The sequence below is a fragment of the Botryllus schlosseri genome, chromosome 13, assembly GCF_051294905.1.
Source record: "Botryllus schlosseri isolate E-star chromosome 13, Bs_hap1, whole genome shotgun sequence".
In the NCBI taxonomy this organism is placed as follows: Eukaryota; Metazoa; Chordata; class Ascidiacea; order Stolidobranchia; family Styelidae; genus Botryllus; species Botryllus schlosseri.
The window spans coordinates 5,459,407-5,483,205 of NC_137248.1; the positions used below are offsets into that span (position 1 = coordinate 5,459,407).

Below are 23,799 nucleotides of genomic sequence, written 5' to 3' on the forward strand. Positions count from 1 at the left end.
CATTCGTTCCGGAGCTGTTTAGATGTTGGCGTAGTCTACCTGTACCGTGGGAATATAGATATCTTGATAGAAGAAGATCTTGATATTTCACACCGAAAATGGGAAAGACAGGGACAGAGAAGGAGCATTTAGTCGTTCCGGATGTAAAAAGTGTGGAAGACGCGCCTAGTTCCGTCGCCACGGGGCGAAATGGGGTAATAATCACAACTTAATAGGATAAACGAAGTTTATTTCATTTTTTTTTATTGATTGTTCAAAGCCAGACTGGAATCAGTGGTTGTTTTCGTCAATAAGTTACGCGTGACAGAAGGGTTTCTTCCATAGAATAAATAAGGAATATAAATATAAAGTTGCGCGTGACGTTTGCCACCAATTCCCCTCTGGCTCCAAAGTCAAAAAATATTTGAACACACCAACATAGCAAAAAGACATTGCATTTGACCATATTCGGTGAATGATAAATTAATGACAAAACTTGTATCCAGGTTATACTTAGAAAAACGGAACAGTCCTCATTCAGATATATCTTCAGCACTGATGATTGATTATTTTCGCTATACAGACCTTCATTCTGACTGATCCCTGTAAACATCAGATCCATCATTCTTATTGCTTTGAAATGTGTTTCCCTGCACTTAAATTAGTGATGGGATCAAATTCCGGTCAGTTCTGTAATTAGTGTACACTGCAGGGCACGGTGCATATGAAATGACTCTGGCCGTGAGGATAACACTTATACCTTTAGAGTCTTCATGGCTTCCGACTAGTTAGAAAATTAATATCTGGGATAGCTGACAATAACCGGGATTGTTATATTTGTGCATTATTTCACTTGCTGCACCATCACATCCCATAATAATGGCATTTTTGTAAAATTTTGCAATGAATAGACCGATAAGTTGGAACAGGCAGTTATGTCAAGGATGGAACTCGCTCTTCACATGCATTTAATGGCGTCAAATTTGCTGAGATTTCATCATCATTTTCAGGACTTGGTGCTATTTAGGAATGTGGTCCACGTATCTTAATTCAGTTGGTAATTGATATACTTAATCATACGTCACTCAGAGAGTTAATATTGTATTAAATTGAAATAGTTCATCGTTAAATTTGCAAAGTGTATTTAATTGAAAGGCTTGGATTGTAGAACTCTTCCACTCGATGTAATTTCCGCTGAATGAAAACCAACAAATTCTAAGTTATTGTAATGGTATTGTATCAAAAATTGACCTTGTGTAGCTAACATCAGAGGATGTAGGCCTATTTCACGAAGATATAAATTAGGCCTACAGGTGGCGTCACAAATTACAGCCAACCTATAGGCATTGCAACAGTCGCTATATTACTGTTGATGACAATGTAATTTAAACCTTATGTTTAGACGGACTGGAACTCGGAGCAAATGAATAACAACGAGCAGGATGCCCGGAAATTGTCTACTTTCTTTGGAGTTGTAGTGCCCTGTGTCCTGTCTATGTTCAGCGTGATTCTTTTCCTTCGTATGGGCTTCATTGTTGGTCAAGCGGGTCTTACACAGTCCATTATTATACTGTTCCTGTCTTACGTTATCATTGCACTGACGGTGTTATCAGTGTGTGCCATCTCTACGAATGGAGCGGTTGAAGGTGGTGGAGCATATTGTATCCTTTCAAAGTGATATTCATTGCATCATTGAGATTACTGAATATTTTTCTATATTTCAATCTGACATCGCTGTTTTTAGCACTGTAAATCACCCAGCTTCAATGACTGTGTTGTGAGGTGTCATGGAATTTTGAGTCTTTTGGCTTGGCAGCAGTTTATCCAAACTTTGAAAGCTCAACTTGGGTCACATGACTATTATCATTATTATGTCCATTGTGAGACAGTGTCATCTTATCAACATTGTTAATTGACGATTTTTCATCTAGATTTGATATCTAGCATACCAATTAATGGATTTATTATGGTTCAACGCATGGCACGTGTACTGTGATTGACATACTTGTTGTGAATGTTCTTGTCTGAAAATATATCAGTCTATGAAGTGGAGTTACACCTACTCCTTTGCTCCTAGTGATTCAGGATAATGTTAGTGATACTATTCACTGTTTTATGGCAGCATGCTTGAATCATCGAGATACTAGCCATAGCTACAGAACTTTGTAGATCAATTCACATGAAATGAAAATATTATGCAATCTTATCTGGATTTATGTGAGCCCTGTTAGTAAAGGAGTGATTCAATGTTATGTTGATGTGACTCCTATTGCAGAGTCATGCACTGTTAGCTTATTTGTGCATAGTGTATCTCAGGGCATTTTTACACGATTGAAGTCCTCCCCTCTATCATAAATGATCCAAACCACAAGGTGTCCGATCAAGATATGTTTTACGGGTAATTTTTGTCTTTAATTTTATATTTTTACCGATAATATTTCTAACATTACGTCTTGTGGATTCCTTGACACCAAAAATTTGCAGTTATGATAAGCAGAGCTTTGGGTCCTGAATTCGGCGGGGCTATCGGTCTCATGTTTTTCTTGGCCAACGTTGCATCTGCGGCTTTGTACGTGTTCGGTATTGTCGAAGCGATGCTCGCCTACTTTGGACCTTCCGGAGAATTAGTCGAGTAAGGTCACGAAAGTGGGGTAATAGCTGGGAATGATTATGGCAAAAATTTGTTGTATTCTCATTGCAATATCGTAAGGATGTTATGGTGATAAACATTAAATAATAATGATATATTCGAGTATGAACGTGAGCCCACTAGCTGGCTGTGCTCCCTACTGACTGATCATGAAATTTTTCACATTTTAGGGGTATTTTTCCAGATGGGAAATGGTACCAATTTGGATATGGATCGGCCGTGCTTTTTCTTTGTTTTTTGGTGTGCCTTGTCGGTGCAAACATCTACGCCAAGGCCACTTTTTTCATTTTTTTAATTGTCATCACGTCGGTGGTATCGGTGATCGTAAGGTAAGATCTAAGATGGGTTTTATGACTTCACTTATCTTATCGGTATTTGCAGATAGTTTTAAATTCTTAAATTTATGAAATTCATGCTGGGCTTCCCATATGCTGATGATAGTTTAATCTCATTTCCACCACCGGCAGTGCTTTCTGCAACTCGTGATATCGTGAGACAAGTGTTTGGAATGTTGCCAATTTGGCTATCAATATGAATCACAGTTGTTTGGCTGAAGTGATGTAAAGATATGGAAGCTGCTATCTGTATGCTTTTGTTTCAGCTTCTTTGTGAAAAAGCCATTTCAGTTTGAATTCGATAGTGATTCACCACTGTCTACTTGCAACCATACCAATGTGACATATACTGGACTCAATGACACGACTCTCAAAGATAGTGTGGGAGGTATTACGAAATCTGCTGTTTCATTTTTATTTGCCATTAAAATTATGTTGCACAGTTGCATATTGATCTGTGCCTGCCTACGTCCGTATTATTACGTAATAGTATAGTGTCACATGAGTTACAGTGAATACAGGCAAGCTGCATTTCTAGTGCCGTGCCTCTAAATATCATCACAGTGCTTCACTAGCCAATAATGATGCACGGTACTTCTACTCAAATATTATACTATATAGTCGATCTCTCTACTTGTACAAATGATTTTGACAAATTTTTTAGTAGAATTGTTTATTCACTAGATTTTAAAATACTTGTGCTTAAAAAATTAATAACGTATCTTCTGATTCACTGGCACAGCAAATATTTTTTATTTGCTTCTTTGTGAGGCATCGCTAGTCATTTTGTGTCTTACACTGACACATTTTACAATAGTAAATGTTGTCTTGATATATTTTCGCAAATTCAATCGATCTATCTTACCTTTGATCCCTTATGATCCCACTCCTGTCCGACACACAATATTATATGCTAATTGCCCTCTGATTTCCTGAATGTCATTGGTGACTGGTCCTGGTTTCAGCTATTTATTTTTCATACAGCCAACTATACCATCGATTACACAAATCTTAAAAGTCAGGATTTTGTTTCTGTGTTTGCTGTATTCTTCAATGGATGCATCGGGATCAACGCCGGCGCAAATATGTCAGGTGCGATGATTTTTTATGTAGTAAATTTAAGCCGTTGCTATGATCTCGGACATCCGGCTGTCGAGTTCAAATGTTCTGTTATTTTAAATCATAGATTTAGTGCAGAATATTCGATCGAGTATCATATTCGTTGCATTCCAATCGACTGATTATATTTTGTAAATTCCACCTGCAAAATATTGCTGTTGTTAAGACGACACATGCTAGTAGATTAAACACTTCAAAATTTCTCCAATCGGAGATTACTAAAACCAGCTTATTTATGAGTTTGATGATGTACTTGGATGACAGCCAGTCTAAATATTTGATTTTGGAAATATCCAATTACTATTATTACTCCGGGTAAATGTACAAATGATATTGTTTACTAATGCGTATATCATTTCCCTATGAAGCATAATCAGCGTATTTTTGGCTACACATACATAGCAAATTTAACCAAATCTCTACTTAACAGAAAATGATGTATGATAAAACTTGAACTTGGAACTTAAGCTTGCTAATGAAAAGTTGAAAATTGGAAGTCTTCTTGATGTAAGATTGTGTAAAATGATTGTCATTTTTCAAGAGATGAAGCTAGTTTCCTATATTTACTTACACCTTTCTATGAAATCTGATTATGGAAATCAACGGGCTTGCGCCCATATTAAATAGGCTATTTCCTGTTATCACAGACGTATTTGCGCAGGTTGTGAGTTTGCTGGCCAGTAATATTGCAAAGTCATATCCTCTCATGCAGTCTGTTATTATTATTCAATGCGAAAAAGGAATCGAGTTCCATTATGTATTTGATATCGGCTTCAAGCACTTGTTGTTTATGGAGTTATTTTATTCTCTCCGCATCAATGCATCACACTCGATCATATTTCGCTTAAATTAGTTCTATTTCCTGATATTTTATGCAAATGCTACAGCCAAGCAGGTGGTTATCTGTTGATATGTTGCATGTGATCCATTGAACGTGTCAACACGCCCTGATTGTCTGATCCTTTTGAAGGAGAATTAAAGAATCCAAGCAAAGCCATTCCGCTAGGAACAATCCTGGCCTGCCTCATCACGTGCTTCATATATTTTATTCTGATGATCATGATTGCCGCTTCTACACCAAGGTAAGTTAAATTTTGTACCTGCTTTGTGAAAACATAGCTTCATTAGATACAAAATCACTACCAAGCTATTTTGAAGCATATTTTTAACTTGCATTAAATTACATCTTCTATGTGTCTATTCACGTTAACAAATTTACAATATTTACAGAGTTATCGACAATGCCACATTTTGTATTTAATTGTATAGCATTTATGAAGCCATCATCGTCATTTGTGGATTCTTCAATTCACAGATTGCGTTTGCAACTTGCACTGCTACCCAATTGAAAATAAATGTTCAAACTTTAGTGAATGCAAACAGAATGTAGCAATTACTGTTATCTAATTAATTGTTTTTTTTAGAGTTTGAATGGCGAAAATTCATCTTCTACTCACTACCGGAAGAAAATAGTCTACATAATAAAATAATTTTATATAATGTAAAATGATCCCGATCCTTGCAATTTTGGGTATAATATGCTATAGGCCTATGATTTTAATGGAAATTAGGAATTTTGTGGAAATCTTTTTGAATTTGATTAGTCTTTTTTTTTCATCTGTGTTATGTATTCAGGGACATCCTGCAGTGCAGCTACACTTTTCTGGTCAGCATAAACGCTTGGTCGCCTTTCGTTGTGATCGGAATTTTCGCCTCCACAACGTCAGCAATTTTAAGTCAAATTATCGGGGCGTCTAGAATATTGCTGGCTCTAGCCCGGGACGAACTTTTCGGTAAGAATAAGTAATTTCAAGTCTTGCTGCGATCGTGATTCTTAACGCGACATTTCCACTTTGAAGGGATCCTTTTGCGACCTGTCACAAAAACGACAAGAACGGGAAATCCGTACGTCTCGGTCACAGTCACGTGGTTGCTGATACAAATTTTGCTGCTAATGCAAAAAGTCAGCACGATCGCCCCGATTGTCACTGTATTCTTTCTATTCGCGTATGCCGCCGTCGATTTGGCGTGCCTCGCGTTGGAGTGGGCGTCCGCGCCAAACTTTCGGTGAGTCTCGCTCCATAAATGTTTTATTATTCATGCCGCATGAAGTCACGTTATTCACTGTGATGTGAATGTTGAATGCGTAGCGGTATGCTTCTTCATATTTCCTTCCTACGCATTCAAAATGCTTTCATAGCTAGGCGTGATATCCTGTTGACGTAATGTATTGGCCGATCTGTATCGGTAGTGAGTTCAACGCTCTGCATACACTGGCCTGCGATGTATTCTATTTTTTAAGATCATTTCGTCGCTCTTAAAACCTGTAATTGTCACGTGCTAAAATGCTTACGAGGCACTTAGTGCTACCTTGCAAAATGCAATCGGGAAGTCGTTGAAGGCGGCGCGGAATGTTAATATCGGTTCACATCTTTTGGCGATTGCTGAGCTGATATATCGCCTGCCTGTCACTTCGAAAATGATAGCAATTCATATCATGCTATCAACTGATTTGACTGGATCACTACATCTAGTTGAATACTATTTTACTCAAGTGTACACGCCAATTATCAGGGGCTGCCAATGTAAAACAATAGCTCGCAACCTATTTGGCAAGTGACCCAGATATAAATGTGGCGCGCATAGGCTATCTGTCTAAGAAGCGAGACCTACCATCTCATTAGGAGTTGGTAACGGTGATGGCGAGATTAATCAATGAAATTCAGTATAATGGTGAATACTTGTTGGCAAATTGCGCTTTTCAATTTATCTAACAAATTTTATACCAGTAATCCAGTATGTATTTAAAATCCACATGCAAAGTCTGTATTTGCATATATATATCATTATTTCTGTCCATTTGGACTTAGATCAGATGTAGGCCTACTAGTCGGGACTAATGAAGAAACTAATTTCGATTGCTGCACAGACATTCCGAAACCCGCATGTTGTACATCCCTGATGTAGAAGCCTTAAAATTTCACTCCTTTCTGCAATTTATTTGTATTTTTTATATTGAAACCTGAATTCTCAGTAGCCTACTTCCATAAATGAACGAAATAAAATCACTGACATCCTTTGGGAAGAGGTAGTAATGATGATGAAAAGTCGAGCCCAAGTACAGATTCAAATAGAACTCTATCAAAACCACTTGACATAACTTGTAGTCTAATTGAGCCTGCTTGAGTTAAATTTGATGCATTGTTCAAACATAGGCATCTCACATCGTAATTTGTTCATTCGCTTGTACATATTTTCATAATACTACTATTTTTAATATCACAATGTGCTGTGATGCTGCACCAACCTTTCGCCAACGATGCAGTTAATTGGTACTCTCTAATCGTAATTGGCACACTCTGATCATAAATCCTCCAATTAGAATGCGCAGTAAGATAACCTGTACTATTCCTGTTGCAGGCCTACGTTCAAGTACTTTTCCTGGCACACGTGTTTGCTGGGTATGCTTGCCTGCGTTGTTATGATGTTCCTTATCGCGCCGATATACACCTCGATCAGTATTGTGGTTCTTGTGATTCTCGTGATCGTTATCCATTACCGGGTGCCTACTTCTTCGTGGGGATACATTAGCCAAGCTCTGATTTTCCACCAGGTTGGTAAGATTTTGGATTTGCACTACTGACGGACAACATAGCGTAATGGTGAAGCGTCCGGCTTCTTGATCGGTAGGTCGTGGGTTCAAACCGAGGCCAGGTCAGACCAGAAAGACCTGATTAGTAACACTGGTATCCGTGACTTCACTGCTCTGCATTACCAGGATTGCATGGAGGAGTACTGCAAGACTTGAAAAGCCTTACAAGGCTATGTCTGCATCTTCCTTGTCCAGCGCCATATGCACATCATGCACTCATGGTATGCACAGATCGTGTGTATGTATATCATGAGTCGGTGTATATGCCACAAAAACATCAAGGACAAAAATAAATAACGTCATTTCCTAATAAGAAGTTAAAAAAAGTTCTAGCAGTAAATTATAAGGAGATACTCTGAAATTACCCCGGGCTGCATCGTCTCAACTAGCTCAAAATGACTTGACACTATAAATGACCGTGATTTAAAAAAAAATTATTCCTTTACTGTGATGTGGGGGTTATTTTGCCCATTTGGTATGATAATCAAACACAAAACTACTGTGTACTTCACAAAATTCAAAGTGTAAAAGTAATTAGGTTTGCCTAACTACTGCTGAGTAGAAGTTGAAGACATGTACAAACATAACCACTTTCATATGCAGTACCAATAGGCGAGATCTACTTTAGTACTCCAAAAAGTAGAAGCACTTTGTTAGTATTTTTTCAACACTAGAGAAGTGTCCCGATCAGTGGCGTAGACAGGGGGGGGGGTAATCGGTGTCCGATACCCCCCGTTTCCAAGCTCGAAATACCCCCCGTCTTACATATATTTCCATTGATCTAATATTTCTTGTTCTAATTCGATAATCCCCTAATTGCCGCGCGGCATCATCACGCCATCGATCAATCAGACAATGCAGTGCGGTGATGCCTTTTTCTCATATTGTTCTATCGTCCACGGATGCCCGAAAAACGCATCTCACATGGCTCTCCCGTCTCGTCTGAACGATATTATCCAGTTACAGAACCAGAAGTCATAGTAACAATAACACTCGCATTAAAATTCGATGCCGGGCGAGTTGGTTTTCGTGTTTGACAGTGTATTGTCAACAAACGTTTAGAACATGCGCGCTAGGCTTGTATCATTAGAGATAGCAGATCCCTACAGTACCAAAACAGATCGTACTAATCAAATGTTCTGTATGGAATCTATTATGTATTGATCCAATTTGCGATCATTTAGTTCGGTTGCTGTGTGTGCGTTTCCAGATCACCAGCCGTTTCGTGTCTCAGGCCTCTGGCGCATCCGTTGACTGTCCTGTTATAACGCGCTTGGCCATAGTAAAACATTGGAGGCTAGGAAAAATTAGGCCGCTCTGTGACTCGCGGCGCGTGATAGTGCTACTCGATGTGCTATTGTAATGACCAGACGTTATAGTCTTGGCCTCGACAATTCGCGATTGTCACTTCTACACCGCAAACGCGTTTAGGAATGCATTTTGATTGCGAGCCTAAGCCTGCGCCAGGCCACTGTTATTCACAATGCAATCGCACAAGCTCGACCGGTAATTAGTCTTTACCATCTCCACACACCAAAAATACTATACCATCTTGGCAGACAGTAAAAATCATATTGATTTAAAACACAATTAATCCAGATTGTTTGTATCAAACGGCAACAGACTATAATTCATTTGCGTGTCTTCACTGTTCGAGTGTTCGTCTTTGAGCGCAAAATGGAGAGATCTTCCACTGTGCTGTAATATGATCTGCGCGCACTTTCGTGATTACATCCTCGCTTTGGTAATTAAGGTCAAGATACCTCGCTGTCATCGAAATTTGTTTGCTACTTCCATCTGATTGTGATTTGCGAGGTGGTCATCGATCACCTGCTGCGTTGAGTCATGATTCGAGCGCGCTTTGTATCAAGATCCGCGCGCATGAAACTCGCTGTCGGCAAATAGTGGCGCGCAAGGCAAAAGCGCCTTCCGTTTGTTACTGTAGCATGCGACTGCGCATAATAGAGCTATATTTCAAGATAACTGGCAAATGTTCATGTGTATAAAGACGTAAACACAAACGAGATTATCTTACCCTTGTGGTATCGGCATTTGTGTGTATTAAACCGCAATAAAGTGGTTAGCATAACGAATATCATCTTTTCAAAAAATATCCCCCGTTTTAATAAATATCCCCCGTTTTTTTTCGGCTGGCTACGCCCCTGGTCCCGATCATGGGTCATGACTTTACTCAATTAAGGTCATACCGAGGAGACATTTTTCAGAGACACACATAGCAATAATGTGATGAAGCCATTGTAAGCGAGCGGCTGTTGTAGGATAATGCTACTGTGGAACATATGACATTGGTTGCATTCAATATTGTTGTATTGTCTTCCGTTTCACCTGGTTTGTTTACCAGGTCACTCCATTGTTACAAAGTTAGTGTAACATAGAAGGAAATGGTTGCTGTTAGCTTTGTAACGTTGAACATTTCACATGAGGTACGACTACGCGTCGATTTTGGTATTTGCAAAGTTGCCTCAAAGCATATATATCTTGCCTGTTTGGCAAACAATGATTCTATTTTTACAAATTTCAAATGTGAGATGTTGCAATCACATAAATTCACTAGGATGAAATAATTCCGAAATTAAACGTCTCGTCTTTAAGACTCCAAGGTTGCAAATCAAAATGCTTTACGATAGTGTCGTAAATGTTGTGCAATTTCCTTTTCGTTTATGGCTCAGTGTCATTTAGGTTCGCAAGTATCTTCTGATGCTGGACGTACGGAAGGAGCACGTGAAATTTTGGAGGCCTCAAATCTTGCTGATGGTTAAAAACCCACGTACTTGCTGCGAAATGATCGACTTTATCAATTCCATCAAAAAATCAGGTACTCCCTCTCTGCATCTCCGGAGAAATTTACCTGGTATTTGTCACTAAATATTTGCAAATTCTGATTTGTAAACGTTCAAATGGTCAGTTTTACAATCCCGCTCCCAACCCTATCTGCACCATTATGTTCTGATTCCAGATAGCTGAAGGGGGTCACAAGAATATTTCAAAATTTATGCTCATCATAAATCCAATATGACACTCCTTTTCTGATTTTATACAATAGTTGAATTGTAAAATATCATCCTTTTCCCACCGTGATCTGATATCTACATAATCGGTGACAACGTGTCTGCAACACAACTTAATAAGCAACATATTATGATGTCGCGAGAAATTAAAAGCAATTGTCGGTGTCCGATCTGGTAACGTGACGGGTTTTTTCAATATTTTATGACTTTACGAGGTAATAGTTGCATGATTAACTTTCAATCAAAATATTTTACGTTCAAACTCGACTCAAATCATGGAATAATTATCCCTTATGTTTAGTATTAAATGTAATTATGATCTTAATTCACTGATTTCATCATACAAAAGAAATTTTAAATTAACAAGCTTGTTACCGCGTTACTGTCAGAGTGTCCATTCCAGGGTTGTAATGACTCGAGTCATGAGTTCCTTAATAGTAAAAATGACTGGACCAATTCATATGACGCGAGACTCGGGACGGCCGAGACAGTCATTGTAACTTCTAGGAATAGTAAAGTCACCAAATTATTGGCATTTCCGCGATCATTACCCATCCTCGGACATGATTAGGGCCAGAAACTGTTAAGAATGAGGAAAGTAGCAGAGTTGTAAAAAGCGGGTTCAACACGACTTGAACTTGAAACTAAACAGTGATACTAAACTCGGTGATGTATTGAAAATGACTAGATTTGACTCGAGTCAAAACTATGAAAGTAAGACTGACTTGTGACTTGGTTACAACCCTGGTCCATTCGCAAAAGAGTGTGAGCGGTCATGCACATTGTTGTCCCTGTCCCATCCTTGAAAATCGTAATCCACGTTCGGCCCATTTTATCCCGACGGGCGATGATCATCGAGGTGCAAATCATCCTTGTAGTCACCGTAAATGTTATTATCGGCAAGTGATATTATTTCGAAAAGTAGCCGTATCTACGTTAACAACGCAATTACATATGATGATACCGGAAGTGCCGTCTGTATTACAATTGATCTCATCAATCGATTGTTCCATATGATGCCAACCCCAGCTCTCTGATAATGTAATTGTTGTTGTCTTTGTCTACATAATGTGAAACTGTGATAGTAATGGCGCTTGCTTTACCGTTCACTTGCACAGTGTGCTGCTTTCGCAGGAAAATGGCTATTTTTCTGAATTGCATAGTAACAAATGTGTCAGGGGATGAACAGAAATTACATTGATTTCAGTACTTCATACAGCAACAATATTTTCAGGTCTATACGTACTCGGTCACGTAAGCCCGGGCCGCTTGTCAGACATGCCGAGGGACATCCTCCAAGCTCAATACCTGCATTGGACCAACCTGGTGTCGGAATTGGGGGTGAAAGCGTTTGTGGAGCTCACGCTTTGTCCGTCGGTGAGGGAGGGGACGGAACATCTCCTAAGGTTGTCGGGGCTGGGCGGAATGAAGCCAAATACGTTGGTGTTGGGCTTTTACGACGATTCGCCGCCGACGAATAGCTTCGATAAAATGAAAGTTTTCAAGCCGAGAACTGAGTGAGTGACAACAATTTCAGTGTAACTCAAATGCGGAAGCCGCATATAACGATAGATAGTAGTCAGCGTTGCTACTTAAGTAGAAGTATAAGTAACGCCTTGAATTTCTACTCAACTACAAGTAAAAGTAGGAACTTTCGAGACATTTCAAAACTACTTTGAGGGAAGAAGAACATAAAAGGTCTGAAAACCAGGGTTGTAACCAAGTCACAAGGTTGCGAGTCACAAGTCAGTCTCACTTTTATAGTTTGCACTTGAGTCAAGTCGAGTCATTTTAAATTCACCACCGAGTCAAGTCAGTGAGTAGAGTAACCAGTCCGAGTCATTTTGTTGTGACTCGAGTTCGAGTCCAAGTCAATGTGTTCACTTGTTAGTTTTGAGGTCAATACGCTGCAACCCACTTTTTCAACTCTGCTCGAGTGATATAGAATGGCTAGCATTCATAATGTAATAATTTTCCTCAGTCCCACCAATTTCTGGTCCTATTTTTCAAGTATCAGGGCTGATAGACGAAATCCCAATAACGTGGTGACTTTACTTTTCTTCAAATCTACAATGAAATGTCGGTCTTGGCCGTCCTAGTCTCGAGTCGTATGACTTGGTTCGAGTCATATACAATGACTCGAGTACAAGTCGAGTCAATACACAAATTGACTCGAGACAAGTTGAGTTACCTAAAAATTGTGACTCGAGCCGTGGTGTCACATCGGTCGTGCCGCATAGCGGTCCATTTTGAGCTTGGGCAATATCAATTGGAATTTACTGTGATAATGTATGAAAATATTTGTATGATCCTATGTGATTTTTCGACCGATTGTTAAGTCTCAGGTTGAGATGATTGACTTGACTTCAACATCTCCTTGGGTAAAGGTTCTCTCTCTCATCCTAGGAACTCTTCCGGTCCCAAGACCCAGTCGGACGACATGACCTATCCAGGACTGCCGTCAACGGAATCCGCCAATTATTTCCCCGGCGTCGACGACAAACTCACCGCGGCCGACGTTGTCGAGAACAAGAGCCTGGAAGCGCAAGAGTACGTCGAGATTATCGCCGACGCAATCAAACTACGGAAAAACGTGTGCCTGGGAAGAAACTTTCACAAAGTAAGCTGTTAAATTTGAATGGATGACTTTGCGGGCAGAGGTGGTCAGTAACAGAGTACTCTCATCATTACATTGCCTACTTCCACTAGTTAGTGGTTCTGATTTTTTGACAACGTTCATTTCTGTTTAGAAGTTTTCAGTTTTTTATGCAAAACTAGGCCTAGAATACTTACATTTTCTTTACTTGGTAATTGCAGGGTTGTAACCAAGTCATAAAGCTCCGAGTCACAAGGCAATCTCACTTTTATAGTTTTGACTCGAGTCAAGTCGAGTCATTTTCAATTCACCACCGAGTCAAGTCCGAGTCGAAGTCAGCGAGCAGAGGATCGAGTCCGAGTCATGGTATTATGACTCGAGTCCAAGTCATCGTGTTGACTGCTCAGTTTCCAGTTAAAATCTTGTTAATCCCACTTTTATAACTCTGAATGGTTCGCATTTAGAATATATTAATTTTCCTCACTTTTAAGAGTTTCTGGTCGCATTTTGAAGTACCAGTACCAATAGACGAAATCCCAACAAGGTGGTTACTTTACTGTACTGTACTTCGAAATTACAATGAAATGTCGATCTTGACCGTCTGAGTCTCGAGTCATGCGCAATGACTCGAGTCCATGTCGAGGTGATACACAGATTGAGTCAAGTAGTGTCATTTCCGTATTTTGAGAAAATGACTCAAATCAAGTCGAGTCATCAGAAAATCGAGACTTGAGTCTTACTCGAGTCGAGTCATCACTCGAGTCATTACAACCCTGGGTAATCGCTTCTTTTGTTTGTGCAGTAGAAATTTACGTTATCACTCTCTTTACTTACTTACTTTGTGATTGAATTTGTATTCAAGTAGAAGTTGAAGTAGTGCTGTAAATTTCTAGTCAATTGCAAATAGAAGTAGAGATTTCCAAGATGTGACAAAACTATTTCAAGTGGAAGCGGAAAATGAAGGTCTACGAAGTAATTGAGTAAGTGATTTCATAAAGAAGATTTGGTCAAGGGGTTGCACGCAGTTGATCAAAGGTGGCGGCTCTGCGAAATCAGCGCAATTTTTGAAAATACAGGCCCATTCAGTTACGGTGCTGGCTATATCGCAAGGTTATAATGACTCGAGTCATGACTCGACTCGGGATTTTTGGCAGGGTTGTAATCATGTCACAAGGCTCAAGTCACAAGTCAATCTCGCTTTTATAGTTTTGACTCGAGTCAAGTCGAGTCATTTTCAACTCGCCACCGAGTCAACGGGCAGAAAGTCGCGTCCGACTCGTGGTATTATGACTCGAGTTCGAGTCCAAGTCATCGTGTTGAGTGCTCAGTTTCCAGTTAAAGTCTTTTTATAACTATGCTTGGTGATATCGAATGGCTCGCATTTATAATATACTGATTTTCCTCACTTTTAGCAGTTTCTGGCCGCTTATTCAAGTACCAGTATCAATAGACAAAATCCCAATAGTGTGGTTACTTTACTATTCTTCGAAATTACAATGTAATGTCGGTCTTGGCCGTCTCAAGTCATATGACTTGGTTCGAGTCATTTCCGTATTTTGATAAAATGACTCGAGTCGAGTCATCAATAAACCGTGACTCGAGTTATTACAACCCTTTTTTTGGTGACCCGACTTGACTCGAGTCATTCTCTTCAAATACAGTAAATGACACGACTGCTGAAAAACTGTCAAGTTGAAGTGAAAGTACTATAAACATAACCACACCAGTAAGTAATTCGACTTGTCAAATCCTACTCGAGTACTTTGAAATGTACAAGTACCTCGTTACTGACCACCTGTGGTATCATGTTTGCGGTTTAATATTTCCAAATTTACGACTCGCTCCCCATCTAGCGGCGTGTCAGCGCAGCCCAAGCTCGTTACGATATATCCGTTTATTTATCCTTAATTCATGATCATAAAATGAAAACTTTACGTCTGTGTGATATAATGTGTTGTTTGTAGCTTGTTGGAGTCATTAAAAATAATGTTTAACATAGGTGTGTTTGTTGTACGGCGGTAACAGCCAGCCATAAATTGCTCCTAGCGAATCACCTTCACAAACATTCACGTTTCCTTTTATGCCTCAGTAACGCTCTGCCGTCTTTACCAGTTGGACAAAACAGACATCGTTTCGCGGCGGCAAAGCGGTGAAGCTTTTTACATTGACGTGTGGCTCGTTAACTTTCTGCATCCTATCATGCGTAAGAATCAAGCCAGACCGACGCGCGCATCTTTTCCGGAGCCAAAGTCTCCGAGTCCGTTTGACATCGGCACGATGGTGAGTAAAGTTTCTGTCGAATTCGTCTCAGTTTTAGGATGACTCGAGTGATGGCTTGACTCGAGTCGAGTTATCGACTTGGCTTGATTTGGACTCAAGATATGACAAATATGAAATGATTTCGAGACCCAGAGTCACATTTTTGAAGAATTCTTAAGGCATCAAATATTGGTTACCAGCAGTGTTGGGATCAAGTCTCTACCTTCGAGTCACGAGTCATTTCGAGTTATTGCAGATTTTGACTCGAGTCAAGTCAATCGATTTTCGAAGGTGACTCGAGTCAAGTCAAGTCACTCGATTCTTGGAGGTGACTCGAGTCAAGTCAAGTCACAATTCAAGTCAAGTTGCCTTTTCGGCGTATGAGGCATGCCTACGTCATTGCATTTTGCTAGCTGTCTGAAATACATATTGCGTGGATATTGATTCTGAACCGATGAACGAATATAGAGTCAAATATACAAGCAAGAAGGCGCTGTATCGCTCACATATACCTAGAAATACTAAACTACGTAAGTAATTACATAGCCTCAGTTTAGTTACCAGCCAAAATAGAGACTAGAGAAGCGAATTGATAAGATGCAATGCATTACCCATTAACAAATTGATATGACCATATTCGAGCGTGCGCCAATGGTTGAGGACTATATAAACTATATTCGAATTCAATTTCAATAAAACAAGAGGTTTGGTTAATGCATAAGAACAGAGAGCAGAAATATCCATTTTGCGTAAGCTGTATGCTTCGATCACTTCATTTGTGGTCAATTTATTTGTGAGAGAACAATGGAGGTTCAGTAAAACGCACGATCATTGAATGTTTGGTCGCTTTCACGGGTAACACCAGCGTTTCGCGAACAATCCGACCATATGCAGGAAAGAGTGATTTCATCGACATCAATTGCTTGATGACTTGAAATTGACTCGTGAATTTTGCTCCGAGTCACGAGTCAATCCGCATTTCTGACACGCCGAGTCAAGTCAAGTCATTTTAGCAAAGTGACTCGAGTCAAGTCATGACTCGAGTCATCCCAACACTGGTTACCAGTGAATTCGGCTCTTGGTCAATTCAACACTTGATGGACCCAAATCCTAACTCTGACTTTCCCCTACCGTAACCTAATCCTAATCCCTGACCTGAACACATTGATACATACATACCAAGTGCCGAATTCAGCAAGTTCACGCTCAAATTCAGTAAAACGTTGATTTTCGAATATAACAAACATAATATTGGTGCAATAATAATAATAGTTATTTCGGTACATTTCCAATGCCAAATTCACCAAGTGCCGAATTCACTGTCAGCCTCTCAGCCCAAATATTTTACTTTGCAATAGCATTCTGAGCATCTCAACCTCACTGAAAAGTGACCACGTCATCAATACTAAACTATTTTGTGTTGGATGATTTTACTAGACCCAAGTCAAAATTTACGGTGACTACGGATGACGTGTGGCTGGGGCTGGGCAAAATCGACTACCTGGTTGGTTCGATTCCAAATCGAGTACTAGACTTCGAGTCGAGCATTCGTCATAATAGTATTGATGTGGGAAGTTCAAATATGCTTTTTATATCATCACAAAGAAAATGATGCCAGTTCTTCACCACATAAAGATTTGGCATTTGCTCGAAGATGCCTCTTTCATTGCATCTTGTGATAATGCTGTGTGATATCGCTAATTCACAAAAATGTGATTAATGTGTGTAGCTGTACACTGTACATGTACATTGTACACAGCATGTTTTTGAGGCTGTGCTATGAAAAATCGCGGTTGGGGATTAAGTATTGAAACCATAATTATTGTTGATGATATAATTCCTTGAGGAAAAATGGCGTATAATCTCAGTTCTCGAAAAAATTCTCTCTCGCCACTCTACTTGAATCATCACAACTAATTCTCTACTCAGATTCAAGTAATTATACTTTATATCCCCTGTACCCTACTGATAACTCGAGGGTAGTGACTTGATCCCAAACCTGGTTGCATGTGTGTCTTCAATCTTGCTTGTATCTTTTAGTGCGGCATTCCGGAATCCATGTCGTCGCACTTTGACATCACAAGCGTTTTCTTGATGCAAATGGGTTGCATTTTGAATATGACGCCATTTTGGAAAAAGAATAGCAAGTTGCGCATTACGCTGTGCACGGGCATCGGCGACTGCGCTATTGAAGACGAATTGAACGTAAGTGTTTCTATTGAGAAAGACGCTGTGACCTTTAGTCGTGGGATGTAGTTCTGCTAATTTTAGCATCAGCAATGTAACAAAGTACTGGAAGACCAAAATATTGATTTGTGTTGAGCAAAATTGGCTGTCTTTCTCTATTGAGTTACTACAGTAAAATATAAGTTTTGTTTCCTGTATTCCCATAGCTCGCCGTCATATGAAAGTAGACAATGTCGCTGTTTTACTTTGGGTATCTGGATCAAGAACACTCATGATTTAGTAATAGCCTGCTGTTCTAGATCAGTGGTTCTCAACCTTTTTCACCTCGCGGACCGGTAAAATTTAAAAAAATGTCTAGCGGACCGGTGAACTTTCAAAATTGAAATGAAGCCAAAATGGTAAGTATGCAACCGTTTTTTGCATTATATGGTGCTAGAGAGCGACATTTAGAGGATTTTGATCGTATTTAATTATATACATGATTGCATCTATGTTAGGCTTACCATACGTCCTCTTTTAAGAGGATTTGTCCTCTTTTTTGACTTTTTTGAAAGTGTCCTCGGAGGACGCCCTTTTGTCCTCTTTTTTGAGATTTTGTCCTCTTTTTTGAAAATTTAGGTCAGATTTAGAGGAAATTGCAAGTGATATGCCGCAAATTAGCGCAGAAGTGAAGCTCCGGCGGGTATTTCGGAGGGAAAAGTGGTGATTTCAGCTCTGAGCGAAAAGAAGACCTTTTTTTTTAGTCAACCGATCATGAAGCGGGTGAAATTTACCTGTTTTTGAGAATTCTTCTCCAGTTTTGCTTGTCTGAAATTTCTGAAAAAGTGTCCTCTTTTTTCATTTCCGAAATATGGTAAGCCTAATCTATGTGCTATTATGGTAGTGAGTCCGCCGAGTCGAGGTAAAATTGCCCTGTTCAGATAAACGTTCTTCTGCCGAGAGTCATTTACAGTCTTTCGCGCCGAAGGCCGTGGATTTAACCGACCACGCCAACTCTAATAATATTCTTCTCTTTGACAATATCGAGAGAAGAAACGTATCGGAGTCGAACCAAGCACCTTGTCAAGCTACCTTGCTCATTGTCCACTGCCACCAGATGCAGGCTACTCTGGCAACTACGAATGCAATGCTGGCCGCAAGAAAACACATTACAGCAGCTATACCGGCCATCCGCAAATCCGGGCCGAAAAAACACTTCGTCAGCCCACCCCCGAAAACATTGGTATTGGGGCCCCCACAGGTCGATAAGCCAAACTTCCGGAGGCTTCGCCCCCAGACCCTACAGTTGGGTGGATGTTTTCACCTGTACTTGTGAGCACATCGATTCTACTCAGCGCCAATAGCGAAAATTTTCGATCATTCACGGCTGAAGCGGTTTTCTCGCGGCCGAATTTTTGGCCCATCGTTCAGAGTCCCATGTTAACCTAAGCTTCATTACGTGTTGGTACGTCATGGCGCGGTAATGGCTGACACCGAAATGCGTATAAATCATGCGTATTTCTCGGAAAAGGGCACCTAATCAGCAAGACATTTAGGGACACTAAATCGTGCAAAGCGCGAAAGGAAATTGAAAAATGTTGGAAAAAGTTTCAAATTTGATGTTTCATTTATTTGATCAATGAACAAGCCTTCGACATTGCATCTTGAAATTAATGTGTAAAATTGTAATATACCTGGCGGACCGGCAGGAATGTCGTCGCGGACCGGCGGTTGAGAACCACTGGTCTAGATATTTGTCTTGCTCTTCCTCTTCATATTTTTGGTAACTTCATGATAAAACCTATCACGATAATTACTATTTTATCTGACTATAAGGAACAGGGTATACACATACAGCCATCAGATGATTGTGTTAGTCTAACCAACTACAATTTTGTGTAAATTTTATTCTAACAAATATTAGACCAGAGTAACTTGCTGGATCCTCTTCGTTGCAGGACTTTTTGAACACGGTCAGAATAAAGGCGCAGATTCGCAGAGTACCGTGGGAGTATGCATCGTTAATACACCCACCAAATACATCTCCAACTGGAGGTAAAGTGATGCTTGTCAATTTCATGCTTGTGTCTTACTTTTCTTTTTGCAACAGTGGTATTTCTTAAAAACTCTTATTTAAAACAGTTTTCAGCCACTAACCTGTCTGATGGTCAGAAATAATGTTGTGGGTTAGAAGTGTTGGTTGTGTTTTTGAAATTGTATGTTTCCTATACAAAATTCATTGTGTTTTTGAAAATATGCTAGCTAGAATTCATGGTCTCAGGGGTTCATATGCAAATTATTTTAGAAAACCAATTCAAAACCCATATTCCATCTGTCCAGTGGACTCTTTACAATTTAATTTATGAACTCAAACTGTCCTGACTGGTATACTGGTAAGTCAACTAGTCCAGGATATGTCTAGTTTATCTGATCAATGGCATCTCTTGACAGTTTTGGTAAGTGAAATATTGTTAGAATGAAGTTTTTGCATCTGTTGTTGCTAGCAATGAACTAAGCCAACGCTGATCCTTGCAATATTGTGTGTTTCAGCAACAGAAAATGACTTTGACGATATTATTATACCAAGGATAAATTCAAGTAGGGTCATTGTTTCTTCAAATCTCCATTATAATTCATACATTGTATTTCATGTACCAATAATTGTTTCAATGCACGAAATTAAGTGGAATCATTTGTTCAAGTATTAGCATATTTATTAATCTGTTTTTCCATATTTACAATTTCTTTTTGAAACAAGGTTTCGAATACCAAGGAACCTCATCAGAACCAAACTTTTTCGAGGCACCCCGAGACTTACATTCCAAGCATATCCCGAGCGTTGGGGAAGATGATAACAGTATTAATCAGTATTTAGCGGTGAGTATTGTTCCAGATTTTATTGCAGCGATTTATATGCCTGATGTAGAACAAGAAGTATTCAGTAGACATGCAACATGAGGCAATGATTAGTACAGCAGCTAGTTGCTTGTACTAATTCCCAGTATTTAAGTAGAGTACGTAATCTCTACTTACCCAGCCGTTTGCTTTTTGGCTACTCACACTTCAATGGTTTCTGTAGCTTAAAGAAGCACTGCGCTCTAAAAATGATGTAGTCTCAAATTAAAGGGCAAAACAAAACAAAAACTTTGGCCGCAGCCATTTTCTTCAGAACGCCACCGTAATGGACCTGCAATTTATTGAAATTTCCACAGAACCATCACGCTCGAGCAGTCATGCAGAGATAGAACTTTACATAGTTGTCAGCCGATGTTATGAAGGAAATATGTCGTACACGCCAAGGTGGTTTAGATACCGCGTTCAACGGAAGATGTTCAGTCAGGAAATTTATGTCAAAAATGGGCCTAGTATATTCTATTTTCTTCAAGACAGAAATAGATCATCCCCTATTCTTATTTATAAAACATTGTTTATGTATAAAACATTGTTAGACATCATCTAAACAAATAGAATACAGCCTATTTTGACATAAATCTCCTGACTGAACATCTTCGGTTGAACGTGGTATCTAAACCACCTCGGTGTGAACGACATATTTCCTTCATAACATCGACTGACAACTATATAAAGTTCGATCTCTGCGTGACTGCTGGAGCGTGATGATCCTGTGGAAATTTCAAAAAATTGCAGCTCCATTACGGTGGTGTTCTGAAGAAAATGGCTGCGGCCAAAGTTTTTTTTCGTTTTGCCCTTCAATTTGAGATCGCATCATTTTTAGAGCGCAGTGCCCCTTTAAGTATTAGCTTTCTGCATTTCGATTTTGTTAATGATGGTAATAGATACCTTTACTCGCTGGGCACAACGTATTGAGTCGAATTGAGTGGATAATCAACAGTGTTGACTTTAGCCAATTTTTTCGAGTAACAAAAATATAGGCCTCCGCATCAAAATTTATTATTTATCAGTGAAAATTATAGTTTCAGTGCTATATTGCCACTGTTAGAGTCTACAAACCTCGTCTAGTCATAGTTTTACACCAAAATAATGTTGCACATGGCTACTAATTTTCACGACTCTTTATAGGATGCCAACAACTTAATAAAAGCCAATACCGACAACACTGCCGTTACGTTTCTTTATCTACCGGCGCCACCGACGGAACAATCGTCGTACCACGAGTATCTAAGGATGCTGACTGCAATATCGCAGGACTTGGGCCCGACTTTTTTCATCCACGGACTGTCTCACGTCGTTTCAACTACTTTGTAGTTTAAATGCGCGTCTTTTGAGTATGGTAATAGACATCATTCTCGAGTCTGTTATTCCTCGATTCTGTCGATACTTCGTTTTACCCGTGGCTCCCGTTGCATTTGTTTTATGCGTGCATTGCGGGGTGTTTTGACTGTGTGAAGTTTTAACGTAACAACTGAAGTTTCCAGATTTTAATTCTTTTAGGGTTTGCAATAGTGTATATGCTTTTAAAGTCTGCGTTTTATTCTCTTGACTTGGTTCTGAGACGATGCGATTGTAATATTGCTTTACGTTTGTCATATTTTTTTCGTTAGGAAATTTTATATGCAATATTACTGTATGGAAGTGTCAGTAAAGGTTCTTGCGTATCTCACCCATAGTATTGTACTCGATTTGTGTGGAATTGATCAGGCGAGACTGTTCCATTATTTTATTATTGCCCGCATTTTGATTCATAATACAATATTATGTGTGGTTGGCTTGCGCTGGTGTATTGAGCTCGCAACAGAAGTTGATAGACTGTAAATTGGTGCTAGACTAACTGTTGTACTACAGCAGGGGTGGGCAACCTGCGGCCTTAGAAGGGAATTTGTGCGGCCGTCGACACCTATTTCAATTAGTATGTGTTGGCGGCCGTCGACCTGCAAATTGAAATTACGAATTCATTCCCGAATTTTTGAGAGATTTTTATTAATCTTGAAATTTTCTTCGCACTCCGCGCAATTCAGTGCGACTTCATTTTTTGATTTGAATATAGTAGTGCCCTTCTAAATCTGAGCAGGAATCGTGTGCTCCTCGCGAAAGAAATGTGTTTATGGTGCATTTTGGCGATACAATATATTTCCGCTATACCGACAATTTACAATTCTGTTGGGGGTTCAAGAAATAACAGCATGCAGCATAGTGACTAATGACAATTGGACCACCCGAAGATGCATTATCATTTAGCCCAGGGGCGGGCAACATACGGCCCGCGAGGGGATTTAGTCCTGCCCGCGGACAGTTTCCAGTCTTAGTTGATAATGTGGCCCGGTGTCCGGTCAATACCGAGAATGCAATGCAGGCATGTTATGTCTATAGACAGGTCGTGTGCATGACGGCTTTGCCACATTCGGTGTCGATTCTCATATATAAATTTCTTGACGACGCCTCCTCAGTACGTTATATTCTTGGCATTGACCGTTCTCGGTTTTGGTATAGAACCGTAGCGCGAAAATTTTTCAGATCCACGGACGAATTCCGTAATTAATAGTAACATGTATCCCATATTACCATCAAATATTTATCCTTTCTCAGCCCATGCCCGAGCGAGATAGTGTAATGGTTATGCGTCCGGCTTCTCGAGCGGTAGGTCGTGGGTTTGATTGATTGATTTTAAATCTACTGAAGTAAGTAAGCAGTTTTGAAAACAGTCCTAAATCGTTCGCATGGACTGTAAAAAGATGCAAATTGAGCAATGCGGACGGTGCAGAAAGCTTGATTCGTATGTATCCCAAGAGGTATCAATGTTCGACAGAAAAAGCATTCTTTCGCATCATGGGATGCAAATTATAGTATTGATATGAAAATACGATACTAACCCTTTGTTTACTGGAAGACCCCGTTTTAGAGAATATCATGGCATGTCGCCCTACCCTATATTATAAGGCCCCAAGCTTAGGCGAAGAGCAATACGGAGAAGTTGTATCAGATACAGTTTCAACACTTTGCGCGATTATCATACGTTAATAACAAATATTGTGGATCGTAAAATTTGTATTTAGTGTAGCTTTGTTTTCGGAAAAGAGACGCATTACAACACTTGC

The 23,799-nt window shown here is 39.6% G+C and overlaps 1 protein-coding gene across 2 annotated transcripts; it reads left to right on the forward strand.

Moving 5' to 3' along the window:
- On the forward strand, positions 1–22,473 carry LOC145453608 (solute carrier family 12 member 9-like). 2 transcript variants are annotated; one of them, XM_080331576.1, is made up of 19 exons: positions 1–194; positions 1,382–1,640; positions 2,464–2,611; positions 2,800–2,958; positions 3,231–3,352; positions 3,949–4,056; positions 5,054–5,165; positions 5,719–5,876; positions 5,943–6,150; positions 7,504–7,696; positions 10,436–10,571; positions 11,999–12,281; positions 13,171–13,384; positions 15,473–15,640; positions 17,660–17,824; positions 19,744–19,840; positions 20,336–20,383; positions 20,544–20,662; positions 21,827–22,473. In XM_080331576.1, exons 1-19 carry the CDS (start codon positions 99–101, stop codon positions 22,010–22,012), a joined length of 2,979 nt encoding a protein of 992 aa, XP_080187702.1. In that variant the 5' UTR covers positions 1–98; the 3' UTR covers positions 22,013–22,473. The 2 variants fall into 2 exon arrangements, with proteins under 2 accessions (XP_080187702.1, XP_080187703.1); XM_080331577.1 differs by lacking the exon at positions 20,336–20,383 and having other exon boundaries at positions 2–194.
- Positions 22,474–23,799: the final 1,326 nt, after the last annotated feature.

What these genes read in the sequence shown, in the direction of transcription:
- LOC145453608 (XM_080331576.1), top strand. Translation starts at nt 99, where the DNA reads ATGGGAAAGACAGGGACAGAGAAGGAGCATTTAGTCGTTCCGGATGTA. An exon ending in TGGGAAGAAACTTTCACAAA is followed by an intron (nt 13,385 to 15,472) that starts GTAAGCTGTTAA and finishes CGTCTTTACCAG; the next exon opens with TTGGACAAAACAGACATCGT. An exon ending in TATACCAAGGATAAATTCAA is followed by an intron (nt 20,384 to 20,543) that starts GTAGGGTCATTG and finishes TTTTGAAACAAG; the next exon opens with GTTTCGAATACCAAGGAACC.